The following is a 23,865-nucleotide window of genomic DNA, read 5'->3' as shown; positions in this document are numbered from 1 at the left end:
ATTCCGAAGTGTTCAAGGAAACGTGGTGCCGCTGAAGAACGGTTACCTTGGTCGTCTATTATAACCTATACATTAAGGTATTCGCCAGGGTTGTCCTTTTTGAACTCTCTTGTAAGAACAGTTTTTGGGCATGACTTTCCGCTGAATCTGCCTTTGCAAATCTGAGTGCATGACGACTTCACATTCAATATTTGCGGTGGTTCAGACGTGGTAATCTCCTCCCCGCCATTCACTATTGGCGGGTTTGCATGAGATCCAGAATTTGAAACTGGCGAATTCATGTTCATAATGCATAATTGTCACGTGTCTATCACTTCCACATTCATCACATTTTATCAATGCAGTGCATTAACGTCTTGAGTTCACGGTACTACATAAGCAACGGAAACAAATACCTTTGTCCTTTAAGAACTTTCTCCTGCTGTCGAGATTCTTTAATCGAAAGTTTTTACACTCAGCAAACAGATGACTATTAGAGTTCTGAAAAGGACATAATTTCATGACACGGCTGTTTGTCTCGCTGATGGATAAACGTTGGTCGACTTTGCTTGGCGACGGATTAGTCAGCTGAGTTTTCATTGCAGATATACGACTTGCTTTGTCATGTTCTCGTTATAACTTTGTTTCCCGTCCTGTGCCATCCACTGGGTGTGAATCATACATAAAGATCGAATTGTTTTTAGTTTTACTGAGTTTCCTGATAAAGTTGACGAACACTTCAAACGGAGGATTTGCGATCTTATATTCGTCCATGTATCTCACGGCAGTGTTTGTCCATTTTTCCTGTAAGTTTATCGGAAGCTTTTTCACTATCGGTGTCACTCCCGATGACAAATCATAATATCCTAAGAGTGACCGATATCTAGGATCTTCTTTGACTGATTCTATTTTAGTTTGTATGTCGGCTAGATCGTACAAGGCTTTGAAGTTTCGACTGATCTTCGGAAATGTATCTATCTTTTGTTTCGGCGCCGCTTCGACCAGTTCTGGTGCGCCGTATCTTTCATCCAGTCGCTCCTAGATACGTTGAAGTCCTCTTTCTGAATTATTCACATTTGACATTCTCAAAGTCTGAGCAATCTTCTGAGACTCTTTGCCAAGCCATTTTATGACCAAGTCGGTCTCGTCCATGCTATTCACACCACATTCTCTCATAATAGTCCGAAAACTATACTTTCGCGATGCGTATGCTTCAAGTTTATCGTTGTAATTTACCAAGCGAGTTAACAAGAGATCCCTCTTTAGGAGAAATTTTGTGAAATCCGACGATGCGTATTGATTTTCAGAGGTGTGCACGGACGGTGAGAACACTGGTGCTGCAGGATCTAAGTTTGTTTCCACTCTTCGACTTGGTGCGGTTTTAGGCTTGAGGCCCGGATCCAAAGTATCATAGTGATACTACTGGCGCTGGATTTCTATGTTGGTCAACATAATTTTTCGTGAGAGTCATTTTATCGGCTTTCGGCAAAGACGAAATCAGATCTCTTTGAAGTGACGCATGCGAATCTCCATCGAATGATTTCAGAACATTAACCTCGGCCTCTGCTACGGCAAACTCAATTTCGAGTGTTAATACTTCTAAAGTGTTTATTACTTCAACTTTGTGAAATTCTGTGTTTGCTTCTGCTGTCGCTGCTTCTATCGCATGTTGTTGATTTAGTAAAACCTGCTTCTTTTTCAACTCGGCTTCTTGTTTAACAAATACAATGCTCACTCGAGCGGCTTCAACCTTTGCCGCTTTCCTGGCAATAACAGAACTGACATTTGTTGCTGGTGCTCCTTTCGAAATTTAATAACTGTTTGACCACAGTCTTTTGCTGTGCTGTCTACCAGACAGATGTGGATTACAGCCAGATAAACCCATATTAAGAATGTTTCACTTCTTTATTCTTGATAGTGATGGTAGTAAAAAGCTGTAACATAAAAGAAACACAGCATAAGGATCAGAATTAACATTGATCTTATAGAGATAATAAATGTAATTAATAATGAGCGGAAGTTCACAACGGTAACAAGTTTTAAGAATTAACTCCCTTAGATGTACGGAAGCTGTGGCGGAACAAGACTCGTTGGTTGGTGTATCTTAAAACCGGCATAGTCATATACCTCTTTTCCTCTGGATTGGAGTGGATGGGATTTTATCTTTAGTTTTCACATCCTGTGTACCAGAGCCTATAGCAATCGGAACTCCTCAGCCTTTCTAGTTCCGATTGAGCCTATAGGTCAGCGGAGGGTTAAGTACTAAATCAGGAAGCGGTTATAGGTGTGTGGAAGAGTTTTATGGGTTGCTGTAGAAATATCGGTTGCAGTCTTGTATTGTTTCCCATTGGCTCTTATAGTAAACCATCATTTTTTTAGGGATTGTAAGTCTCGTTCTAGTTTCATTTTCCCTTCCGGAATTTCCGATGTAGAACGTATTGAAAACCGAAGACCGATCTGCAGTTTATCATTAAATTCCGGGAAATTGAAACGCTGCATCTCAATGCAAAATCTTCTATTTTATGCTTTTCTTAACATTTTTATTCTGAAGAACTAGATATTTCTCTTTTTTTCAGTTTGTTTACACAAAAAGATATTTTGCTTTTAATATTTGAACTCAGTGCTATATTAATGACGAATATCCATGCATTTGAATGGTAGACGAGGACTCATTCTCATGAAATCACGGAGTCACGTGACCAGAGTTACAAACCCTATTAAGAACGCGTTTAAATCTTAATTTTGATCATTTATTACCAATTAGGTATTGTCAAAAATAAACAACTATTAGTGCATGAAAAAAAGCACAAACTTTGGTCAAACTAAAAATAAACTATTTCTACATTCACTTTTGTTTTCAATTCATAAAATCGACTATCGTTTTATGCATTATTTTTCATGAAAATGCTGTATCCCCGCAAAATAATAAATATAGCTTGATATGTATCATGTACTTTGAATAAAAAATCATTATCATTTGCAAAATAAAAAATAAGTACTTCTCTGTCTAAGAAGCAGGCAAAATATCTAAGGTGTGGCAAAAAAAAAAAAAACAAAAAACGAATAGATTTTATTGCATAATCCAAGTATTTACACCTAATAACCTCAAGAAATAATCATCAAAGTGTTTGTAAAGTTTGCCTTTTTAAGATATCCATGGGTCAAAAGTTGAAATGTGCTATGGAAACTTGGCGGGAAAATTTACACGTTTTCTCTCTACAAGCAGTCAAAAATTATTATATATGTCACAGATACTCCTCCAGGATGATTCAAGATAATAAATAGTTTTCCTGTGGTATCAAATATATATATATCCTCTGAGCATGCGCAGGAAAAATATAGCCCTAAATTTGTCTTTCGTAACAAATAACAAGAAATACAATTTTAGAATGGAAAACTATATATTTAACTTAATAATAAAATTAATAAGCAATGAACAACCCCAACTCAACAAAACAAATGGGAGCATGGACCAAGTGCACCTGTAGGGTAGGCTTCCTCTGCTTCACTGAGTTGCTCATAAAATGTCACGTCCGGGGTAGACGATAGAAAGACTATGAAACAGGGAACAAATCGGGTGGATACTGAATCATGTGTCTTAATTGCTCACCTGTTGGCTTTATAATTTGGTCAAGAAGGACAAAAATATAGCGATCATTCTATCAATAAAAGTTTATTTCTACTCGTTAAGATTTTCAAGCTCATAACTGCAAAAAAAATCATTATTCGCTGTAATAACTCTTATAAGGAGTCGGCCGACAACTTCGACACAATGATATCTATGTAAGCATCATCAAAATAATAATTCCATAGATTCATAAAAATATTGTACACTAATTATCATGGTTCTTATAATATAATCTCAAAACTGCGAAAAAGAGTAACCCATCGCCTTTCTAGGGCAATAACTCTTATAGACACTTAATTTGTTTGACAACTTTATAAAATGGAGTAGCTCTTCAAGTTAGAGAACAATGAAAAAATCGTACCCAACGAAGAACTCAGAAGGAGTCAGAGAACAATCAAGATTTCCTTTACATTTTTCTATTTTTCATAGTTTTTCATATACATTCTTATAACTTTAGAAATGTGGTTTAACCTAAACGACGATCATACATGTGGAACGTCTAAGCATAGATTACTTCTATAGCAGACATTAGTCCATTTTTAGTTAATCTACTCAATGATTTCAGAGCAGACCGAAAGTTAACGACTTCAGTCGAGTTGAAAAGATTTTTTTTTTAATTTTAGATGTCCCCGGGCAAGATTTCTACACAGGTTACTCCGACTGTTTTGCGGATGATACATTTATGTCGTACGGGGGTCGTACTTTACCGGTCCCCGGATCTAATCCTGATCCGAAAGGTGCTTAATGTAACGTTTTAGCGTAAGTCTCCGTAAGTATCAGGCATAATTTGGGATATTCAGAAACAAACATGTCAAAATCCACCAATCTGATAATATCATTTTTACTCAAGGATGCTTTTCCTTTTTAAAAGTAAATAACCACTATTTGATCTCTGCATCACTGCATTTGTTCAGAAATGTTATAAAATGAGGTTTTTGGCAGACTTGCCTGCCTTGAAATTTCAGTTCATTCCAATGAAATAATAACTCAATTTACCAAAACTTTTGTCATATCGTACCACTGCCTGATTCTTATAGAGACTTACACTTTAAATTGTTGAATTTAGTCGATATGATGAGGAGTCCTTGTTTCGAATTGTCGGGTAAACAACCAAATATCGTACCCAAACGAAGAATTTAATGAACTGTGGAAACTCTCATATTTACACATAACAAAAATTCCACTTTCTGTTATAGAGAACTGTGTTTCTATTTGAAATGAAGATTAGGTGATATCTTCAGTTTCTCATTATCTTTTTTTTTCAATTTTGTTTACCTATTTATTAATTTATTTATTTATTTTCGATAAAATAATTTATATACACTGTTACAGTAAGCATCATCTATAATCATTATTACTGTATACATATTCTATATACATTATTACTGTGTGCATATTCTATATACATTATTACTGTGTACATATTCTATATATTTTATTACAGTAAATATAATATATATACATTATTACTGTGTACACAATCTATATACATTATTACTGTGAATATAGTATATACGCATTATGTACTTCATTTTTCCGTTTTGTTTTGTTTTTGTTTTTTTTGTTTTTGTTTTTTTTTATATAATTTTTTATTAGGGGTATGTCATAAATTATTTTTTATTTAAACACTGTTTTTATTAATTTCTGTGAAAGACGAAATGAATGAAAGATCACCTATTGCTAAGAATTATTATAGTAGACTACTATATAAAAAATCTTGCTATTGCATGTGTATGACAATAATATTTTATTCGGTCATCCTGCAAATGTCTGCTGATATAAGTATCTTAAATGGCCATTTTGATATGAAGTAAAAACTGTACCTTTAAATGTTTTATTTTTTTTTACAGTCTCTTATATATTATTAGAATCTTCAAATGAAGAGATATTTGGTGAAAAAATGTTACAAATGCATTTAGGATATAAAAAAAAAGTTCTTTTTTTATTTACGAGAAAAAGAATCGGCAACTCTTTACTTTCTTTCTACTGTATTAAAGAATGTCTGTAAAATTTTGTTTGATAATTCTACAGACCATTTCCTCCATAATTTATACAAAATATGATTTAAATATATTGAGATAATGATATAATATGTTGAGATTACAATGTATTTTTTGGACTGTTCCCAAAATATGTTCATGAATTTCAAAGTATAACAAATAAATGTAATATAGAAAAAAAATATTCCAGGGACGAAAGCGCAGACCGATTGTTTAACAATAATAAGCGCAGTATCTCCTACACTAAAATCAACAAAATGTACTGAAAAAGCGAGACCAATCTGTCAACTTCTTCTGGTAAGTAGTGGCAAAAGTCATAACTAATGCAATCAGCGATTTTCATTTATATTAAAGCCAGTCAAGCATTCATTTAAAGGTCTCAGTCTTGTATTCTTTGCCCCATAGGCTTCTATAGTATACTTTATTTTTTCATGATTTTTTTTTAAAGTAGACAAGGAGTTTTAATCTAACTCTTGACCATGTTTTACAAAAATAATCTTTAGGTCCATTTTAGAAAAAAAAGGCATGAACTTTGGTATACCAGAACAGGTGAAACTAAAAATAGACTTTTTCTACTTTCTTTTTTTTTATATATAGGCCCCTTTTCTGAAGCATTATTTTTCATGAACATACTGTTTTTTCTCAAAAACATTTTTTTTTAGTCATAGATTGATATTTACCCTGTACTTGTTATGAAAAATCATAGTCATTTGCCAAGAAACAAAAACAGGAAAAGGCAAAAAAGAAGCGCACTACATTTTTAGCCGCCATGTTTTGACGTACACCCGTTCAGGAATAAGTAATACAAGACTGATACCTAAAGCAGAATGAAATAAATCTAAGTTAATTCAATTTAGCTTCTTACAAGAGATTTATGTAAAATGGTTTACACAAACGTACAAATGATTTGTTAGGGTCATCACGAACCTTTACCTGGATCTACCTGGTAAAACTCTTCTATCGTGTCCTATGGATTAAAACTGATATGAAGACACAATCGTATAAGGTGAGAGCGAAAGATCTGTTTATTTTGGTACTCAATCGGAATGTACCGAGTTTCCTATTTTGGTCATGTAACCACTTGTCAGCGAAAATTCATATTCGTTGGCTAGATCACGTAGCAGACAGATTTTTCAGCAGTGTTAAATGAAATGGGGCAGGTGTTCTGTAAGAGAACGAAGTTGAACATATATATTTAAAAATATTTTTTTTCAATATTTTCCCGTTTTGTGGCTTTTCTAGACATCTTGATGGTTCTTGACACTTCTTGTCGCTAATTAATGAGACCGGCATTACTCAGTTTTCCTATTTCGGACTTTCTGGTGAAAGCAAGAAAGGCTTACTTTTGTGGCATGCCAGAAGCAAAAAAGGTTTGACTGAAATGATTAATAAAGACCATATAATAAACACTTTCTAGTGATGGGTATACGAAAATACCGAACTTTATAAAAGACGTGACTTCCTGTCTGACTGAAATCAGGCTTTTAGTGCTTCCAAGCTATGACTTAAAATCACATTAAATACTGTTAATGGGACTTTATCCATTATAATAGATTTGAAATCTCTATCATATTTGCCACGATAAAAAGTTCTGTTAATTCTGAAATGAAAAAAAATCTTGAGAGTTACATCAGACTGTAAGGAGAAAAATTTGTTTGTCTCCTGCAATTTTCACTGGTCCCAAACTCCCAATAAATATTGACCGTTCCTTTAACTTGTCCGAAAAAGTATGAAACACGCTGTGATGGCACTGTCGGTTGTGATGACACTTATCATGTTGTGATGGCACTTATCATTTTGTAATGACACTTTGTCATTTTGTGATGCTTCTCCTGTCAATTTGTGATGGTATTTTATTATTTTATGATGGTACTTTGTCATGTTGTGATAGTATTTTATCATGTTGCTATGGTAATTTATCATGTTGTGATTGCACTTTGCCACTTTTTGGTGGAACTCTTATCTTTTTGTGAATGCGCTTTATCATTTAGTAATTATGGTACTTTTCTATCTTGTGATGGTAATTTATCATGTTGTGATGACACTTTGTCATGTTGTGATGGCACCTTATCATATTGTGATGGTACTTTGTAATTTTGCAACGGAATTCTGAATATTTTGAGATGGTTCTTTGTCGTTTTGTGATGGTACTTTGTCGTTTTGTGATGGTACTTTGTCATGTTGTGATGAAGCTTTATCATTTTGTGATGGTACTTTGTCATGTTGAATCAGTACTTTCTAAGTACTACAAAATATTGCAGCCACATATTTTCACCTTTAGGCCTTTTTTACGCTCGTTACATATGGTTGTCAAAATATTCAAAAAAGAGAGAGGCTTAGTAATGGTCTGCGTCTATCCATCACAAATTGGACCTCGTTGAATAGTGCAAGGTAGTATGACAACATTGCAGTTGTCACAAGGCGGCCGATTCCGTACCTCCATTTAATCTCTATTGTATTATCTATAAATTAATGGGAACTTCTGTCTGGTCATGTTTCGAAAACAAAGTGGTGCGCATGTTAAACATGTTTGATAAATAGAATAAATGATAAAAATGAGGACACTTGTAATTCTAGTTTTTTTTTAATAAAAAGAAATTGTTTTTGACGCCCATTTCTCTTCTTTAGCTATTGAAGAATGTCAAATAATTTTTGAGAAATTCTGTTGACCATTTTTGTAAAAGTTCGTTTAAGTCAAAATCCACTATGCTGATGCATTTACTACGTTCCACCATATTTGTTTTATTATTTTTTCTCATTATATATTTCGTATATTGTCTTGTAAAAAACCGCAAGTATTAAGGCTCAATTATCTCGAAATCGGGATCGGCGACCTATGTTTTAAAATTAAATTCAAAAGTGCTCCCGAGACCATCTGTCAGAAAAATAAAAAAAACAAAAGGCAAAAAATAAAGAAATAAAAATACTAGTAATAAAAACCAACCAAACAAAAACAAAACTAATGTAAAATGCTTTTACTTTGTAGGATGTTGGACCAGCCTGTGTTTGTCCTTGATAGACGAGTCCACTGCATCAAATAAATTCATTTAATCTGTGCCGTGTGTATGTTTGCAAGTCTCTTCACGGGGTTCTGTGGTTTCACAAGATTTGGGTCCTTATGCATTGAACCTTTGTTATTTACAGTGTAATTACAGTCCAGTATTGAAAGTAAAACATCTTTCTGTGTAAAGATACCGATAAAAAGACAAATATAACGAGAATAGGTATGTTGCATATTTCAAAGAGAAAACAACCTCACCGAGATGAAAATGTCCGCTCAAGGCTACCCACACACAACAGGACAGGCTGCAACTGGCCCAAGAACATTATAATACACTGGTAAAGCGAAAGAATTGCCCCTATATACTCATATAATATATCATATATACATATTTCTACATCATAAGTATTATAAGATAAACAATAAGTAGAAGATTTTGCATTGTAATGCAGCGTTACGAGATCTCGGAAGTAAACAATAAAATGCAGATCGGTCTCCGGATTTAGATACGTTCTACATCGAAAAATGAAACTGGAACGAGGCTTACAGACCCTGATCGACGTAATGAATTCCTTTCGGATTAATTTTGTTTAGGTGTACGATTTATATTTGGATTATATGCCCATTGAATCTTTTTAGAAAGGTGAAAAAGGCCGTTTTTTTTACAAATTTTGATTATTTGTAAAAGTCGCCGGTATTTTTGTCATTACCTTGTGGCTAAATAATATTTCGAATTCAGGATGCAATATTTTATTCTATAAAAGTACAATTGGGGTGGTGTCAGCCACTGCTCAAGTCAACGTCTGATAATGGAATGAATTTGAAAACAGATTTAGTTAGGGTTGGACCAAGTTAGTTCATGCAAGGTGTGCTCGATACGTCATCAATCATTCGACAATGAATATGCAAACGTTGTATGATGTATGAATGAACGATAAATATGAAAGAAAAATACAAATAATAAATACGATAAAAGTATACAAACACAAACAAGACATTTATTTTATATTTTCCGTGACATAAAATATGTCAGAGAGAACATATTTCATGAAACATTTTCCCGACCACTGCAGCTTAGAAAAGTTACGCTATCACAGTGTAATTTGTTCATAAATCTTTTAAAGCAATGAAAAACGTTTATTTATGAGAAGGTACGACAGCGGCGGAAAACACACACACAAAAAAACACATTACATTTTAAGCAGGAAAATATGGATAGGGACAACTGACAAAATCCGTACTCAATATCTTATGAGACAAAATCCGGCCCTGATTTCTGTCAAAAATATTTGGGCCAGGATTTGGAATGAAATAATATTCCGGCGTACATTTGCCCATGTGACACATTAACATTGCGCGCACGGCACCAACCTCCTACAAAAAAAAATCAAATGTTCCACGCCTTAGCAAACTCGGAAGGTTTTTTGTCTATTAGAAAATTCATTGTGGATGTAAATAAGGGATGGGATAAGTGTCGACACGTCACGGGTTTCAAACAACCAACTCCGATAAAGAATAAGAATATTGCATTGAATAGCTTTCCATGTTTGCACTAATTGTATAAATGTATATAAATACAAAGACACACTACAAGACATTGATCAGGAACAAAATAAAGGAATGAAATAATTAGTATTTTGTTACATGATGTGATGCTTTATGACCATATAATTTATAAAAAAAACACCAAAAACAAAAATCAAAAACAAAAACCCCAAAAACAAAACAGAACAACATACTCTTCAACTTTTATTTGTTATTTCAGTCAATGTAGTATATCTTAACATCTCACATTTTACATCGGATAAATAAAATTAGCCCCAACAACGACGGTTAAGACAACGTTTCAGACGAACCGGGAGTAGAGCTTGCAAAAGCCAGTTGTTAGTGTTAAACGGTACGAAAGTGGAACGAACCGTACATTGGAAAGTACCCCTGGTGAATGGGAAACCATTCAAGTCTTCGTTCCTGATCTCGCTAATCTAATCAGGCTTACTGAGACCAATTTTCTATTAATTAATGGTTGCAAATAAATTACATATGTACAGTCAATCACAGAGAAGAGTCCATTTTCGTACCTTCTGTGGTTTAACATACATTCATTTTTCAATTAAAAGTGCGAGTTTGTGCTTGTGAATTTAGAAAAAAAATGCATAAACGCTACACGTCAATAGTATCCTGCGTCGTCTTAGTTCTTTTCGAATAATGTGACCATGATATAACTTGAATAAGACCTAGACAGATGGGGTAAGAACAGGTCAACATAAACATCGCTGTCTTCAGTTCTGATGACGAAGTATAGTTCTCCACTGTTTGGTGACTACGATCAAATCCGTATCGATTCAAAATGGCGACAACAAACATTGGCGACAGTGAAATAGCAGATTTTGCAATTAAAGCATTGGCATCAAACACCATAGATGATATCGAATAACTGAAAATATTTATCAAAACTATAAAATGTGTTCGCAACAAAAAGATGAAAGATTAATTGCAAGAAAAACTAAATTTCGGAAACTTATGCACAGCATTCAAGAACTTGTTCAAAATATAAAACAAACATAAACCAAGAAGTATGTTAACCTTTAGCTTTTCTTTCATTGAAAGAGCACTCAAGGGAATCAATGTTATAGCGGTAATCAAAAGAATGTACTGCAGGGACAAAAACCAGACATGGAAAACAGACATACACAACAAAGAACAAAGAACATAAAGTAACTAAAATCATACATACAAAGAAACAAAAGCAAACGAGCAATTCGGATTCTACTACAAACTGGGAGCATAGACCAGGTGTACCGGTAGGGTAAGCGTCCTCTGATTTTCTAGAAACACCCGCCGAGTTGCTCACAAAAGTCAAGTCCAAGGTATACGAAAGAGGAAATGAAAACCATGACACGTTGAACAAATAAATTTTCATGGCGCAGATACACCGTAACGATGTTCATAATGACGACCATAAGACTTTTGTAGTGATGACTTCAATCTTGTAGCAACATAACCCTGTTCCAGAAACCTATTCGTTAGAATTCTAGTGCGATACAAAAAGTCTGCGTAGTTTCGGCAAACTCTGGTATAACGTATGAGTTGTGATATGAACACTCCATACGCAGGTGCTGAAGGGAGGTTGCCACAGATGAAAGAAAAGTTGACAATTCTTAATGAAATTGTATTTGGTTGCTTCATCCGCTCGAATTCAATGCTGTCATACAAGTACCGGTACAAACATGTATTTAGTCAACTAAAATTCTATATATGCAAACAACAGTTATTAATTTCTATCCATGTAAGAGCACGCTCCGCTCGCTTTCGTTTTTACGTTAAATGCATGTTGCTCGTTTTTAGTGAGTTTTGGGTGTTTCATATTGTGTCTTCAGATGTTGTTTGTTGCTTTGTTTTTTGTTTTGTTTTGTTTGCCTCATTTTGCTCATCGATTTGGATTTGTGTTTTTCAAAACTATTATAATTTTAGTAGGCTCAGATGAGTTGCAAAAGCGCACTCACAAAAAATAAGAATAATACAATTTTAGTAATAATTTGTAGATCTAGGGTGGTAAGAGTTGTGTTGCCCCCTCTTTTTGTTATTATTTATGCAAATTTAGGCAAAAATACTATAGCCAAATGATAGGATGGACCAACAAAATCCAGTAATACGATAGCTTAGAAACAATGAAAAAGAAACATTCAATTCTTATAATTACATTTCATATGTTTCTCTTTTTTAATTTCTGTAATATTTTAGACAGGCAATAAAAAGTGACTTATTTGTGGGCGTGGTCTATAGAGATAGTCATTGAATTATGAAACATCACTTGTAAAGCCAATTATTGAATAAGATTAGTGTATTTCAATGATTTAGACAGTAAATATTATTATTATATACAACTGTATACTCACATTCTATTATATCTGTCCATTTTAGCGTCTGCTATATCAGACAGAGACAAGTTGATCACAGGTAAAACGACTAGGAAGAAAAAATAAAGTTACCATGATGAAATCATCTTATGTATGTTTTGAGCGCTAGAAACTACCTTTTTGTAAGGCCAACAACCAACACTTGTGCTTTTTCAAATATTTTTCAGAACCAGAACCTGTACACTGCCACCTCTAATCGTCTTTATACATATGTACATAATGAAATGGGCAAAGATCGACATGATCAATCGAAATGTCTTTTGAAATGGCATAAAGTAATCGATCATGCCATACGGAGACATAACATAGCTAACCAGCTGATTTTAAAATAAAGATTGCACCTTGCTTGTGCTTGTGCATACCTTTAAAAGTTAATCATGCACTTTCAATGATTGTATCCCGCGGCGTCGCTCTTTCAAACTGGCTAACTTAGAACTACGCCTCAAGATTTTACCGAGCACTGCGGACTCCAGAAACTATTGAACTGGGATTCCTGTTAGCCTTAAAACTTTAAATAATAGTTTTGCCAAGTTAGCATTGCCATAACCACAATAAGTTATAAAAAGCCGAATTTCATACTAGGCAAAATTATATATCAGGCTAGACAAAACAGATCAGATTAGGCATAATTTGAGTGGAGACTAGGCATAGCTATTAAGTACTTCTCCGTACAAGAATGAGGTAAAAATGTATAATGTGTGGCACATGAAGGAGATTTTATTGTTTTAACCAAGTATTTATACCCTTACAACCTCCAGAAATAATCATTAAAGAGTTTGTAAAATTTGCCTTTTTATGACATTGATGATCAAATTTAGTTGAAATGCGAGAAAATTTTCCGCAATTTTTCCTTATATAAGGATAAATTTAAATAGCTTTTCTGTTGTTTTCTAGATGTATTGAATATATTTGAGAAAAAAAAACCAAACAAATTGAGAAATATCATGTGCCACCCATTGCCTGATTCTTACACAGAACGGTACTTAATTGTTTACGCTAATTTTGCACCATAAATAAGGTATTGAATCAATAAACATGGCGGCAGACATGTAGTGGTCCTGTAAGGCTCAACAGAAAAGGGGTTTAGTTTGTGTTCCACATGTAGTAAACCAAATTAAAAGTTTAGATGAACATTTAATATAGTTTATAGACTTATCGAAAGGGAAATTTGTGACCAAATCGAAAGATTTATTCTGTATTATCGGAAAATTGTGTCGGATAGTAAAACAACTCACAAAGGTAAACAAACATGTCAGCCATAAACGAAAATAAAACTGAATTTTCTCCAAAAACTCCTGACCCTGTTACAACTGGTATCAAGAGAAACCAACCTGATAGCCCATATGATTTGTCATCTAACTTGAGACAAACTGAGCGCCAAATAAAAGCACGGCAAGTTGACACAGCGTTTTCTGACACATCTGTAATAGAACAAAATTCTGTTTCAAACATGGTTAGATCTGATTCCACCGCCATTTAAATATCAGACATTGTCGTTTCTTTTCTGAACAGTCCTGATGTTATTGACTTGCTCATTCCCAGCATTGTAAAAAAGGTGATAGAATCACTAGAAACAAAAATAACAAAAAAAGTTGATTAAAAACTATCACAATATACGGAAATTATCCAAAAGCAAGAACATCTTATTAAAGCCCAAGCTTCAGATATCAGAGACTTGAACACTGAGCTACGTAAAATGAAAGATCTTGAAAATCGAATAGAAGAGCAAGAGCAATACTGGCGACGGACATCTCTTCGCTTCAACAATGTGCCTATACCAGTTGACGAAGAAGGCAATATCGTACAACCCGTCGACTCTGATAAACTAGTTCTAGACATCATCAAAAAAGACCTGAAGGTAGAAAACATCACTATCAATGACATCAGAAGAACGCATCCCATAGGACAGATAAAAGATGGCAAATGTTCCATTATTGTTCGATTTATCAGCTACAGAAAACGTGCAATGGTTTTTTCCAGCAAGCGGCTTCTGAGAAATAATGTCAACAGAATCTTCATAACAAAAAGCGTTATGGAATTCTTAAAAAACTGAACGATTTACGAAATAGTGATAAAATCTACACTTTCTGGACTCATGATGGAACAATTTTGTACAAACGAACTGCACGTGGGAGAATTGAGAAGATTCGCAATGACCGGGATGTCCTCGATTTAGAAGATTTCTAACAATCATTTCATTATCATGACTTTAATTTTTGTAAAAAATGAGAATAACGCAATTATATCTCATGCCCATTTAATCCTTATCTATGGTTGTATACACTTTACATTAAGGTTGTAGTATCATAAAATTGACCTCTGTAGTCGGGTCATCCAACTATTATGTCTAACCAAGCAAACCGGTTTGACAATATTTCACTTCATTTTGAAACTTTGACAATTAACCTTGACTTCTAAACTTATATAACCGTTACAATTAATCTCCCAGACTGTCAACAAAATAAGTTGATGTTTTCGTTTTTGAATTCCCATTCATTTCGAAACATTTTTTCTTGTCTCTATTTTTTGTTTTTGCACTTTATCCTTTTACAATTTATGCAACATACCTTCGAGCCGTTTGTACATTTTAATTTGGCTGTTCCGTATTTATTTCCTTTCATGTGTTATGTATGAGCGAGAATGAGATTCTCGCACTTCACCTTGTTAGATAATGGATAGCTTGGAATCTTATCGGGCAGCCATAGGTATCTTCTACATGAAGACTCGTCCATTATGTAGAAAATGTTTTCGCTATTTCAACTTTTCAATGTATAACTTATTGTTTAATTTAGTTATGCGATTATGGTTACATATTAAGAACATTATCAGCATAACTTCTATATGTCATGTGAATATCTACTCATGCTTATATTTTTTTTATATTATTGTCAGGTGATATACATGAAAATCCTGGTCCCCTCAGTCATAGTCTTAACAGTAATGAGTCTTTGAATAATAACTCCATATCTATTTTTCATCATAGCATTAGGAGTTTGCGTCATAAAATAACCGATATTGTTCATTTTGTTGATGAGCATGACATAGTTTTCTTTACTGAATCACATTTAGATATTTCCGTCAGTTCAGATAACATTCTTATTCCCAGATTTGATAATCCGATTAGAACAGATAGAAATTATGCGGGTGGTGGACTTGTTGTATATTTTAAAAATCACTTAGACTTTCAACGGCGTGTTGACCTTGAACTTCCTAATTTAGAATCGATGTGGTTTGACTTGAAAAATAAACGAATGGTCACTCTAATAAATATAGTCTATAGATCAGAAAGACACTCTGATCCAAACTTTTGGTGTCTATTTGATCAGTCAATTAAGGCAGCTCTTGACGAGTGCACGAATGTTATTGTACTTGGAGACTTGAATAAAAATTTCTTGATTAATTTACCAACTGTAGTTAGAGACATTATTACAGTAAATGGGCTTTCAAATATTATAGTTAAACCTACGAACTTTTTCGGTAATACTGAGTCTCTGTTAGACCCTATTTTAGTACCAGACAGCATACCAGTAATTGATTGTGATATTGTCCAGATTGATCGCCGAATAAGTGATCATGATGGCACTTACATTACTATTGATTCTGGGCATAACAATAAGAAGACCCATATGAGGCAAATGTGGAACTATAAAAAAGCAAATTATGAGCTCTTACGTAGAAAGGTCGCTGATACTGATTGGTTTAACTTAATTGAAAGACAACATAATGTAGATATAGCATGTCAGTTATTTACGGACACATTTTTACAACTATGTACTGAATGTATACCATCACAAAAGGTCATGATTAGAGAAAACGATAAAGTTTGGTTCAACTCAAACCTCAGACGTGCCATCAGAATTAGAGATCGATTACGAAAACATTATTTAAAAATAAGACGCCAGGTAATCAACTAAAGTACAAGGCGCAACGTAACAAGGTAAACAATATAAAAAAAACACGCAATTGAACAGTTTTATCTGAGTATTAACGAGACATTGTCAGATTTAAAAACGTCCAATAGTAAATTATATTGGAAGACTATTAAAATGTTATTGAAGGGTGATAACCCAAGCAACAATATACCACCACTCCGAGATCCTAACGATAACTCAAAACTTGTTTTTGACAATTCAGACAATTGATATATTGAACCAATATTTTTTTCTGTTACAGATCTTGAAAACAGAGATAAAAATCTTCCTGATTTTGATGACAGGGGAAGAGAGGTCATCTCTGATATTATAATTTTCGAACAAGATGTTATTAACGTGTTATCAAATTTAAATCCTAACAAAGCAGTTGGCCCAGATTCTATAAGTAACAGAATGCTTATTGCTGTTAAAAATGAAATAGCAAGACCCCTATGCATCTATGCATGCTCTTCAACAAATCATTAAGATTTCATACGTTTCCATCATATTGGAAATTAGCACATAATATTGCCCTGTATAAAAATGGAGACAAATCAAAGGCATCAAACTATAGACCAGTTGCTTTGTTGAGTTGCACAAGTAAAATTTTAGAAAAGATAGTTTATAAACCTATTTTTAACCATTTATTTTTCAATAATCTTATCTATAAATTTCAGTCGGGATTCTTACCTGGTTTTTCTACAGTACATCAATTGATTGAACTTTATCATGAAATTTTGGTGTCTTTAGATTCTGGTAAAAAAAACTTTTGAACGTGTTTGGATAAAGGGATTGATTTTTAAATTAGAACGATATGGTATCAAGGGTAATTTATTAAAGTGGCTTTATAGTTATTTAGAATCTAGAAGACAAAGGGTTGTTCTCATGGATGGAAAATCAACCATAGGCTCATTGTATGCTGGTGTACCACAATGATCTGTATTAGGACCACTTCTTTTTCTTGTATATGTCAATGACATATCTGATAGTATGATTGGGCTTTATAGATTATTTGCAGATGGCACTTCTATTGGTCATGTAGCCAATGATGAGGAGACAGTTGTCAATATGACTAATATGGACTTAGAAAATATTTCTATTTGGTCTAGGGAATGGCTGGTAAAGCTAAATCCTGATAAAATTGACATTATGGTATTTAGTACTTGCAACAGAGCTACTAATATTGTTTTTACATTTGATAATTCTATCATACAACCAGTCGAATCACATAAACATCTCGGCTTGGTATTTAGCTCTGATTGCAAATGGACAAATTATATATATATATTCTAATTGAGAGAGCTTCTAAGCAACTCAATGTATTACGTAAATTGAAATTTAAGCTGGATCGAGAATTCCTCGAGAGGATCTACTTTACATTCATAAGACCGATTCTAGAATGCTCTAGCGAAGTTTGGAATAATTGTGGATTAGTCAATTCAGATAGAATTGAGAAAATCCAACTTGAAGCAGCCAGAATAGTTACGGGTTTAACATCATATGCTAGTAGAGATTCACTTTATAGAGAGACTGGTTGGGAAACATTAAAAGATAGAAGAGAACAAAAGAAGCTTCTTTTGTTGTATAATATGATTAATGGACATTGTCCTGAATATTTATCAGATTTACTTCCCCCATTAGTAATATATAAGGATATCTCCTTACGAGAATCACCTTCTTCTGATATATTCAAATTACGTTTAAAATTAAAATATCGTAATAACAATGCTATTAATAGGCCACCACCGTTTGACCTCATTGGTAAACAATTCATGAATTTGACTCATGCACGAATTAGAAGTAAGTGTACTGCTTTGAAAAACGACGTATTTAGAGCACATATTATTTTTGATAAAAGCTGTTCTTGTGGAGCTTTTAACAGAAGACGCAGAACATTTTTTTCTCGTCTGTCCAAATTTTACTGTGCAACGAAACATGCTTTTCTCAAAATTTGACTGGTCTAGGAACAAATATTTGTCTTAACACTCTGCTTTTTGGAGATGATAATTTGAGTTACGAGTTTAACTCATTGATTTTTAGTTATGTTCAAACGTTCACTGAAGCTACTAAGCGGTTTTTACGCGAGTTATATAATGTCGTTACATTCAGCTCGTAGGGTATATCGTGAACACTACTTGTGTTTATTTTTATCATGTTCCACTGCAACATTGATGCATGTGTGTCTTGAAAAATTCAACTTATAACTTATTTAAGCATAATACAATGAATTTGAGTAAATATTTTCGATATCCCTGTCCCTGTCGATATTTATTCATGCTTAATCCCCAGTGCATGTATCTATGTTTATGGGTCACTACATATTTGTTTGTCTCTATAGTAACTTCGTAAATAATACTATTTATTGTAAATGTCATAAGTATGTATCATTCAAATGTATATATTAGGAGAAGGCATCGATAAGTTGAACAATTGTATCTAATCCAATTGTCTTTGACAATAAAATATGTTTAAATTCAAGGTATTGAGTACCAGCTTGGTCGAATACACGGACGGAACAGACGGGATATTAAAAAAGGTCAGTTTCATGTTTGAAGAGTAGATGCGTCGAATGTAGAATGTACAATAAGGTGATGCCGGCTATAATTGCTGTATTATCAGAAATTTGCTATGCAAATTCATTTAATATTATTTTGTCATGTGAAATGTTTCAAATACAATAGAACATTATAAGTAAAGAATCTCACATGTGTACTATTTTGATACGTTAACTAACATATCTTATATTATATTATATCAGCACTTTTTTCTACAGAGATCGTAAATCCTTACTTTGTGCAATAAGATTTATTAGAACGTATTACATTTAATTATGTAGTCAAAGCATACTATATAAAATGTTTCAAAGACCCACATGTTATTTGATTGGTATTCCACGGACATTAAAAAAACTACGTCCTCTTTCGACAAAACAAGGCATTCTTCGCAAATCCTGAAACAGTATGACCATTAAGAATTTGGAATATCTTTGGCGGCTTCCACATATGAAGTTATTCAAAGTCAAATTAAGCTAAAACAATAAACAGCATGAAATACATTTTATATGAAAGGGGACATACTAAATGCTACGCTCGCACTTCAGGCAAGTGCCTTCCTCGTATTATTTTATAAAACATAGAATAGGTCAGGACAAAAATCCGGTGGCGGTTTTAAAAAATGATTCGGTCAGTATGTAGGTATTTTTCTTACATCTTACGATTTTTTTACTACATAAAATCATTGATTATTACTTCGAACAAATTTCGTTATTATTATTTCTTACATTTAACGAAACATAGCAAAAAAAGGCGACAAAGCGTCATAATAATGTATTCATATATTCAGCACAATTTTAATGTTCTTTCAATAATTGGAAAATGGGCTTTACTCATTTCTCCAAATTAAGGGTTTTGAATTCATCTTCAGTCGTTCAACGGGTTGGGCTCTGAACCCTGAATTGGAAAAATGACTTGACTCTTGCCGATGGAATACATTTTCATAAAACTCGTTGAATATCTGACCAATCCAACAAAGGAATATGATTAAACACCATGCGTGGTCCTGTCCAATACAAAGCATGATAATTCCGGCCAATATTTTATATATGTAACTGCATCGGATCACGTGGAAGTAGGAAAACTGGGACATCATTGGCATACCAAATATAACTAGCAACTACAATAACAAATGGCATTAACAGTTGTTGACATTAAAAGTAGTAGTTATAAGTTGAAAGTTACCGCATCAAAAAAAGATAATTGTCAAATTGGGAGAGTTCTTATAATCTTGTATGTTTTAAATAAAAAGAAATTATTATTTAACAAGTTTGTGTCAGAAATAATTGGTTTTTGGTTTATTTCAATTTGATTAATAAGACAATTTGTAATCACGAAGTGGCGAGGTATAATCATGTGATACCCGTCCGTCCGTCAGTCTGTCCGTCTTCCAACGATTTCCAGATAACTTGAGAACGGATTGATATTTTTTTTATAAAAATATTTGCACAGTTATTTAATACAATAAAATACAGGTCAAGTTTTTAATTTTCAACAAAATTCACGCTGTAGTTTTCGAGGTAGACCATTTTCCTGTCCTTTAGCTTTTCACCAATACGTGGCGGTGTATAACTTATGTCCATTAATGCCCTATTTTATGCATGCAGTTTACATCTTTTAAATTACTTCTGATATAGAAAGATGTCCTGTAAACGTACAGTGAAAGAATGTTATAATATTTTTGTAGATATTTTACACACTGATCGTGATAAAATAGATTATCCGTGGTAAAATGGTTATGTTATTAAAATATTCGGATAAAACCATAACATGCTTATCTACTTACCTATGGAGTTGTTTTTACTCCTCCATAAAATAATTTCTTTTTGGCATGAGAAATATCCGTCTCGGGTATCAGGTGATCTCCAAGAATTGCCATAAAATTGCTAAGAAACGCTCGATGAAATTCCTGACAGAAATTGGCAATAACAAATGAAAGAAAATTTCTGTCCGATAATATCTGACACAGTTGTCTCCATACTTTCCTTGCTTTACTATGATGTATATTGTGCATTTCGTCGTTAGTAATCGAACTGGCCTTTTTAAAAACGTAAAATGTATGGGCATTCTGTCCTGCATAAATAAACAATAACATACTACAAACTGAAATCAAAGCGACCGAAAGTCTCGCAAGCCGTCCGACGCATACTTTAACACCATAACACTAGATGATCCTATCAAAGAACCAACGTTGCCATAACGAGTCAAAGAAATTCTATCAGTCAGTTCGATTGACAATTCTTTCGATCGACAGTGCGCTATGTGCTAATCCTACAAACGTAAATAAAGTATCCCAGATAAACGAAGACACTATCAAATGTAATCCAACTATCCATGAACTTTGTCCTAACTGTACCCATGACAATATAAAGGACATAGCAAACATTGGCCCAATATACATCATACTTTCTCTCCTTGTCCTTGTAAACTTGAGATTTGTGCTTTCCTGGATGTAGGCAAACGAAAGGTCGTTAATGGCGTTCCAGACCAAATACTAATTGTGCAAACTGGAACCAATCTTCGTCGATTCTGTAAAGGTTCAAAAAACCTTTCACGAAAAACGAATATGCTCCGGATATGAGGTTAAATGCAGCAGCACTGGCAGTATATGCCAGTATCGTATTCTTTGTCAGGGGCATGTTGATCAATATCAGTAATCTAGTCTCTGCATGTTTTAAACATATTTTCCATTGCAAGTTACCTACGGCGAGGAGTAATTTTCTGAGCCGGTTACTATAGATTGTCTCCCTACAATTTAATATGATACACGTTAAACCTGAAACGCGCCCGTAGAAACACAATTTTAACCATGTTTTCAAGTATATATTACAACAGTTACAACTTGTACGTGTAGTCACAGTCCTCTCGATGATTTCTATACCATCAAAAATTAAGAAATCAAATATGTTTGCTTTATTCAATGTCAATTACATTGCACATACATATTTTTGTGAGTCGCAAAAGACCCACAATTCAAATTAAAGTTTCAGTTGGTATATTTTAGAACATAACAACCGGAAAGCTTATACACTCCTTGAGGCGTTTATGTTTCTCGCACGCACGATACCCAAATGTACGATAAACGAACGCTCCTAGAGTGCGTTTGAACGCACGATAGACGAACGACGAAAAATTATAATATTGACATGTAATGAAGACAGAAAAAATAGAAAATAGAATTAATGAAATTATACAAATTAATAATAGCAAAAAATATCGAGATAACAGCTAAATCAAGGAAAAAATCAAAGTACAAAAATAAACGAAAGCTTCTATCGTTCGTTTAAACGGACGCTCGTATCGTGCGTTTAAACGAAGTCTCTATCGTGCGTTTAAACGAACGTTCCTAGCGTGCGTTAAACAGAAGCAAAACGATGTGTAAACGCACGATAAACGATGCACGAACGCTAAAATGGGAAACGTGAACGTACACATCTCTTACATCTAAAGGATCAAATATCTTCTTTAACTGGCATATACCATGATAATTCCAGTGAGATTAACATTGAAGTATATATTTATCTAACCGGTGATCAAAAGAAATATATCGATTTACACGTTCTTACTATTGCATAAACAATATAACAAACTCAGTTTTGGTTTCCTTTAAGTACCAGTTCACATGATTTTAGACACTGCCAATGGTAAAGTCATTCAATGTAAAGAAAAACCTACCAAAAACGATCCTTTCTCAGTCTACATATGCTATACTTTCACACAAAGATAATTATTTCTGCATTCAGTTCTGCACTTTTTAGAAAATCATACATTCATCTCCCACTAAATTCAACCAAATGACACCAAATCATGAACGATGGCTTTTGCAAAGTGCCAATTTCATGTACAATATAATTTTTATCTCAAAAATGCAACAACCAACTCACAAACTAAAACTAGTAATGTGAGCAATAACTGTTTCTGAACAAGAAATAAAACTGATTGAATAGATTTTTGATGTGCATGAATCACCTTCTGTCTGATTTTTAGAGAGACTGCTACTAAAAACATGAACAGCAATGCAGCGCTTTAATTATGCTTAAATCGGTGTGATATGGTCAACCAATTCGTAATAATGACAATTAATCAAACCTATGCGTAACTTACCTTTCTGCCATGTCCCCGGTCCCCGGTACCGGGCATCTGCAGTACAGCACTGAAATAAACTCATTACAAGTGTAATACAAATGTAAACGATTGTAGAAAAATGGAGTTTGAATGTCTCTACTTGTGCTGATTTAATAAGAAGTATTAGAGGCGATACCTGTGTTTATTTTTTAGATTCAACTTTTGTTAAGTTTATTGCAGAGCAGTAAATAGAAATATGTTCGATTTCGCTTTAAAAAAAATGTGTTGAAGCGACGCACCCTCAAATCTTTTATTTTTATGAGCAACTCGGTGGGTGTTTCTAGAAAAGCAGAGGATACTTACCCTACCGGTGCACCTGGTCCATGCTCCCAGTTTTTAATGGAGTCCGAGTTGCTCATTTGCTTTTTTATTAACTTAGTATGTATGATTTTAGTTACTTTATGTTCTTTGTTGTGTATAACTATTTTCCATGTCTGGTCTTTGTCCCTGGATTACATTCTTTTGATTATCGCTATAACCTTGGTTCCCTTGATTACTCTTTGAAACATTAAGACAACGTTAGATGTAGAGGTGATTCCTACTATAGAATAACCTACTAAACAAACGGAGCTTTTCCGGTCTGCATATGCTATATTTATGTATTACATTCTGTATTCAGATCTGCATTTTTTAGAAAAAATACATTCATTCAATTAAGTGCATTCATCTTCCACTATAATGAACAAAATCAAATGCCATTAAGAACGATAACTCTTTCAAAGTGACAATCTCATGTACAATCCATATAATTT

At 33.7% G+C, this 23,865-nt stretch overlaps 1 protein-coding gene and 1 pseudogene across 2 annotated transcripts in view; one reads left to right on the top strand and one right to left on the bottom strand.

Moving 5' to 3' along the window:
• The window catches only part of LOC148602061 (C-type lectin domain family 3 member A-like), a 32,336-nt gene extending 23,674 nt beyond the window's left edge, over positions 1-8,662 (top strand). The window contains exons 5-7 of the mRNA XM_088554456.1: positions 4,231-4,344; positions 5,798-5,904; positions 8,594-8,662. Of these exons, the coding sequence (XP_088410582.1) occupies positions 4,231-4,344; positions 5,798-5,904; positions 8,594-8,623 (251 nt within the window). The 3' untranslated portion in view covers positions 8,624-8,662. The remainder of the gene's footprint in view (positions 1-4,230; positions 4,345-5,797; positions 5,905-8,593) is intronic.
• A 1,400-nt stretch (positions 8,663-10,062) lies between these two features.
• Positions 10,063-23,526, bottom strand: LOC148602060 (solute carrier family 68 member 1-like; annotated as a pseudogene). The gene is made up of 7 exons (XR_015917022.1): positions 23,093-23,526; positions 20,775-21,736; positions 19,955-20,108; positions 18,367-18,374; positions 13,288-13,314; positions 12,505-12,554; positions 10,063-11,042 (listed from the first exon to the last, which is right to left on the bottom strand). The product of XR_015917022.1 is annotated as a solute carrier family 68 member 1-like (transcript).
• Positions 23,527-23,865: the final 339 nt, after the last annotated feature.

Source organism: Perna viridis, chromosome 12 (genome assembly GCF_037379345.1).
Source record: "Perna viridis isolate PV_CMFRI_1.1 ecotype Kerala chromosome 12, ASM3737934v1, whole genome shotgun sequence".
Classification (NCBI taxonomy): Eukaryota; Metazoa; Mollusca; class Bivalvia; order Mytilida; family Mytilidae; genus Perna; species Perna viridis.
This window is presented reverse-complemented; position numbering and strand designations above follow the sequence as displayed.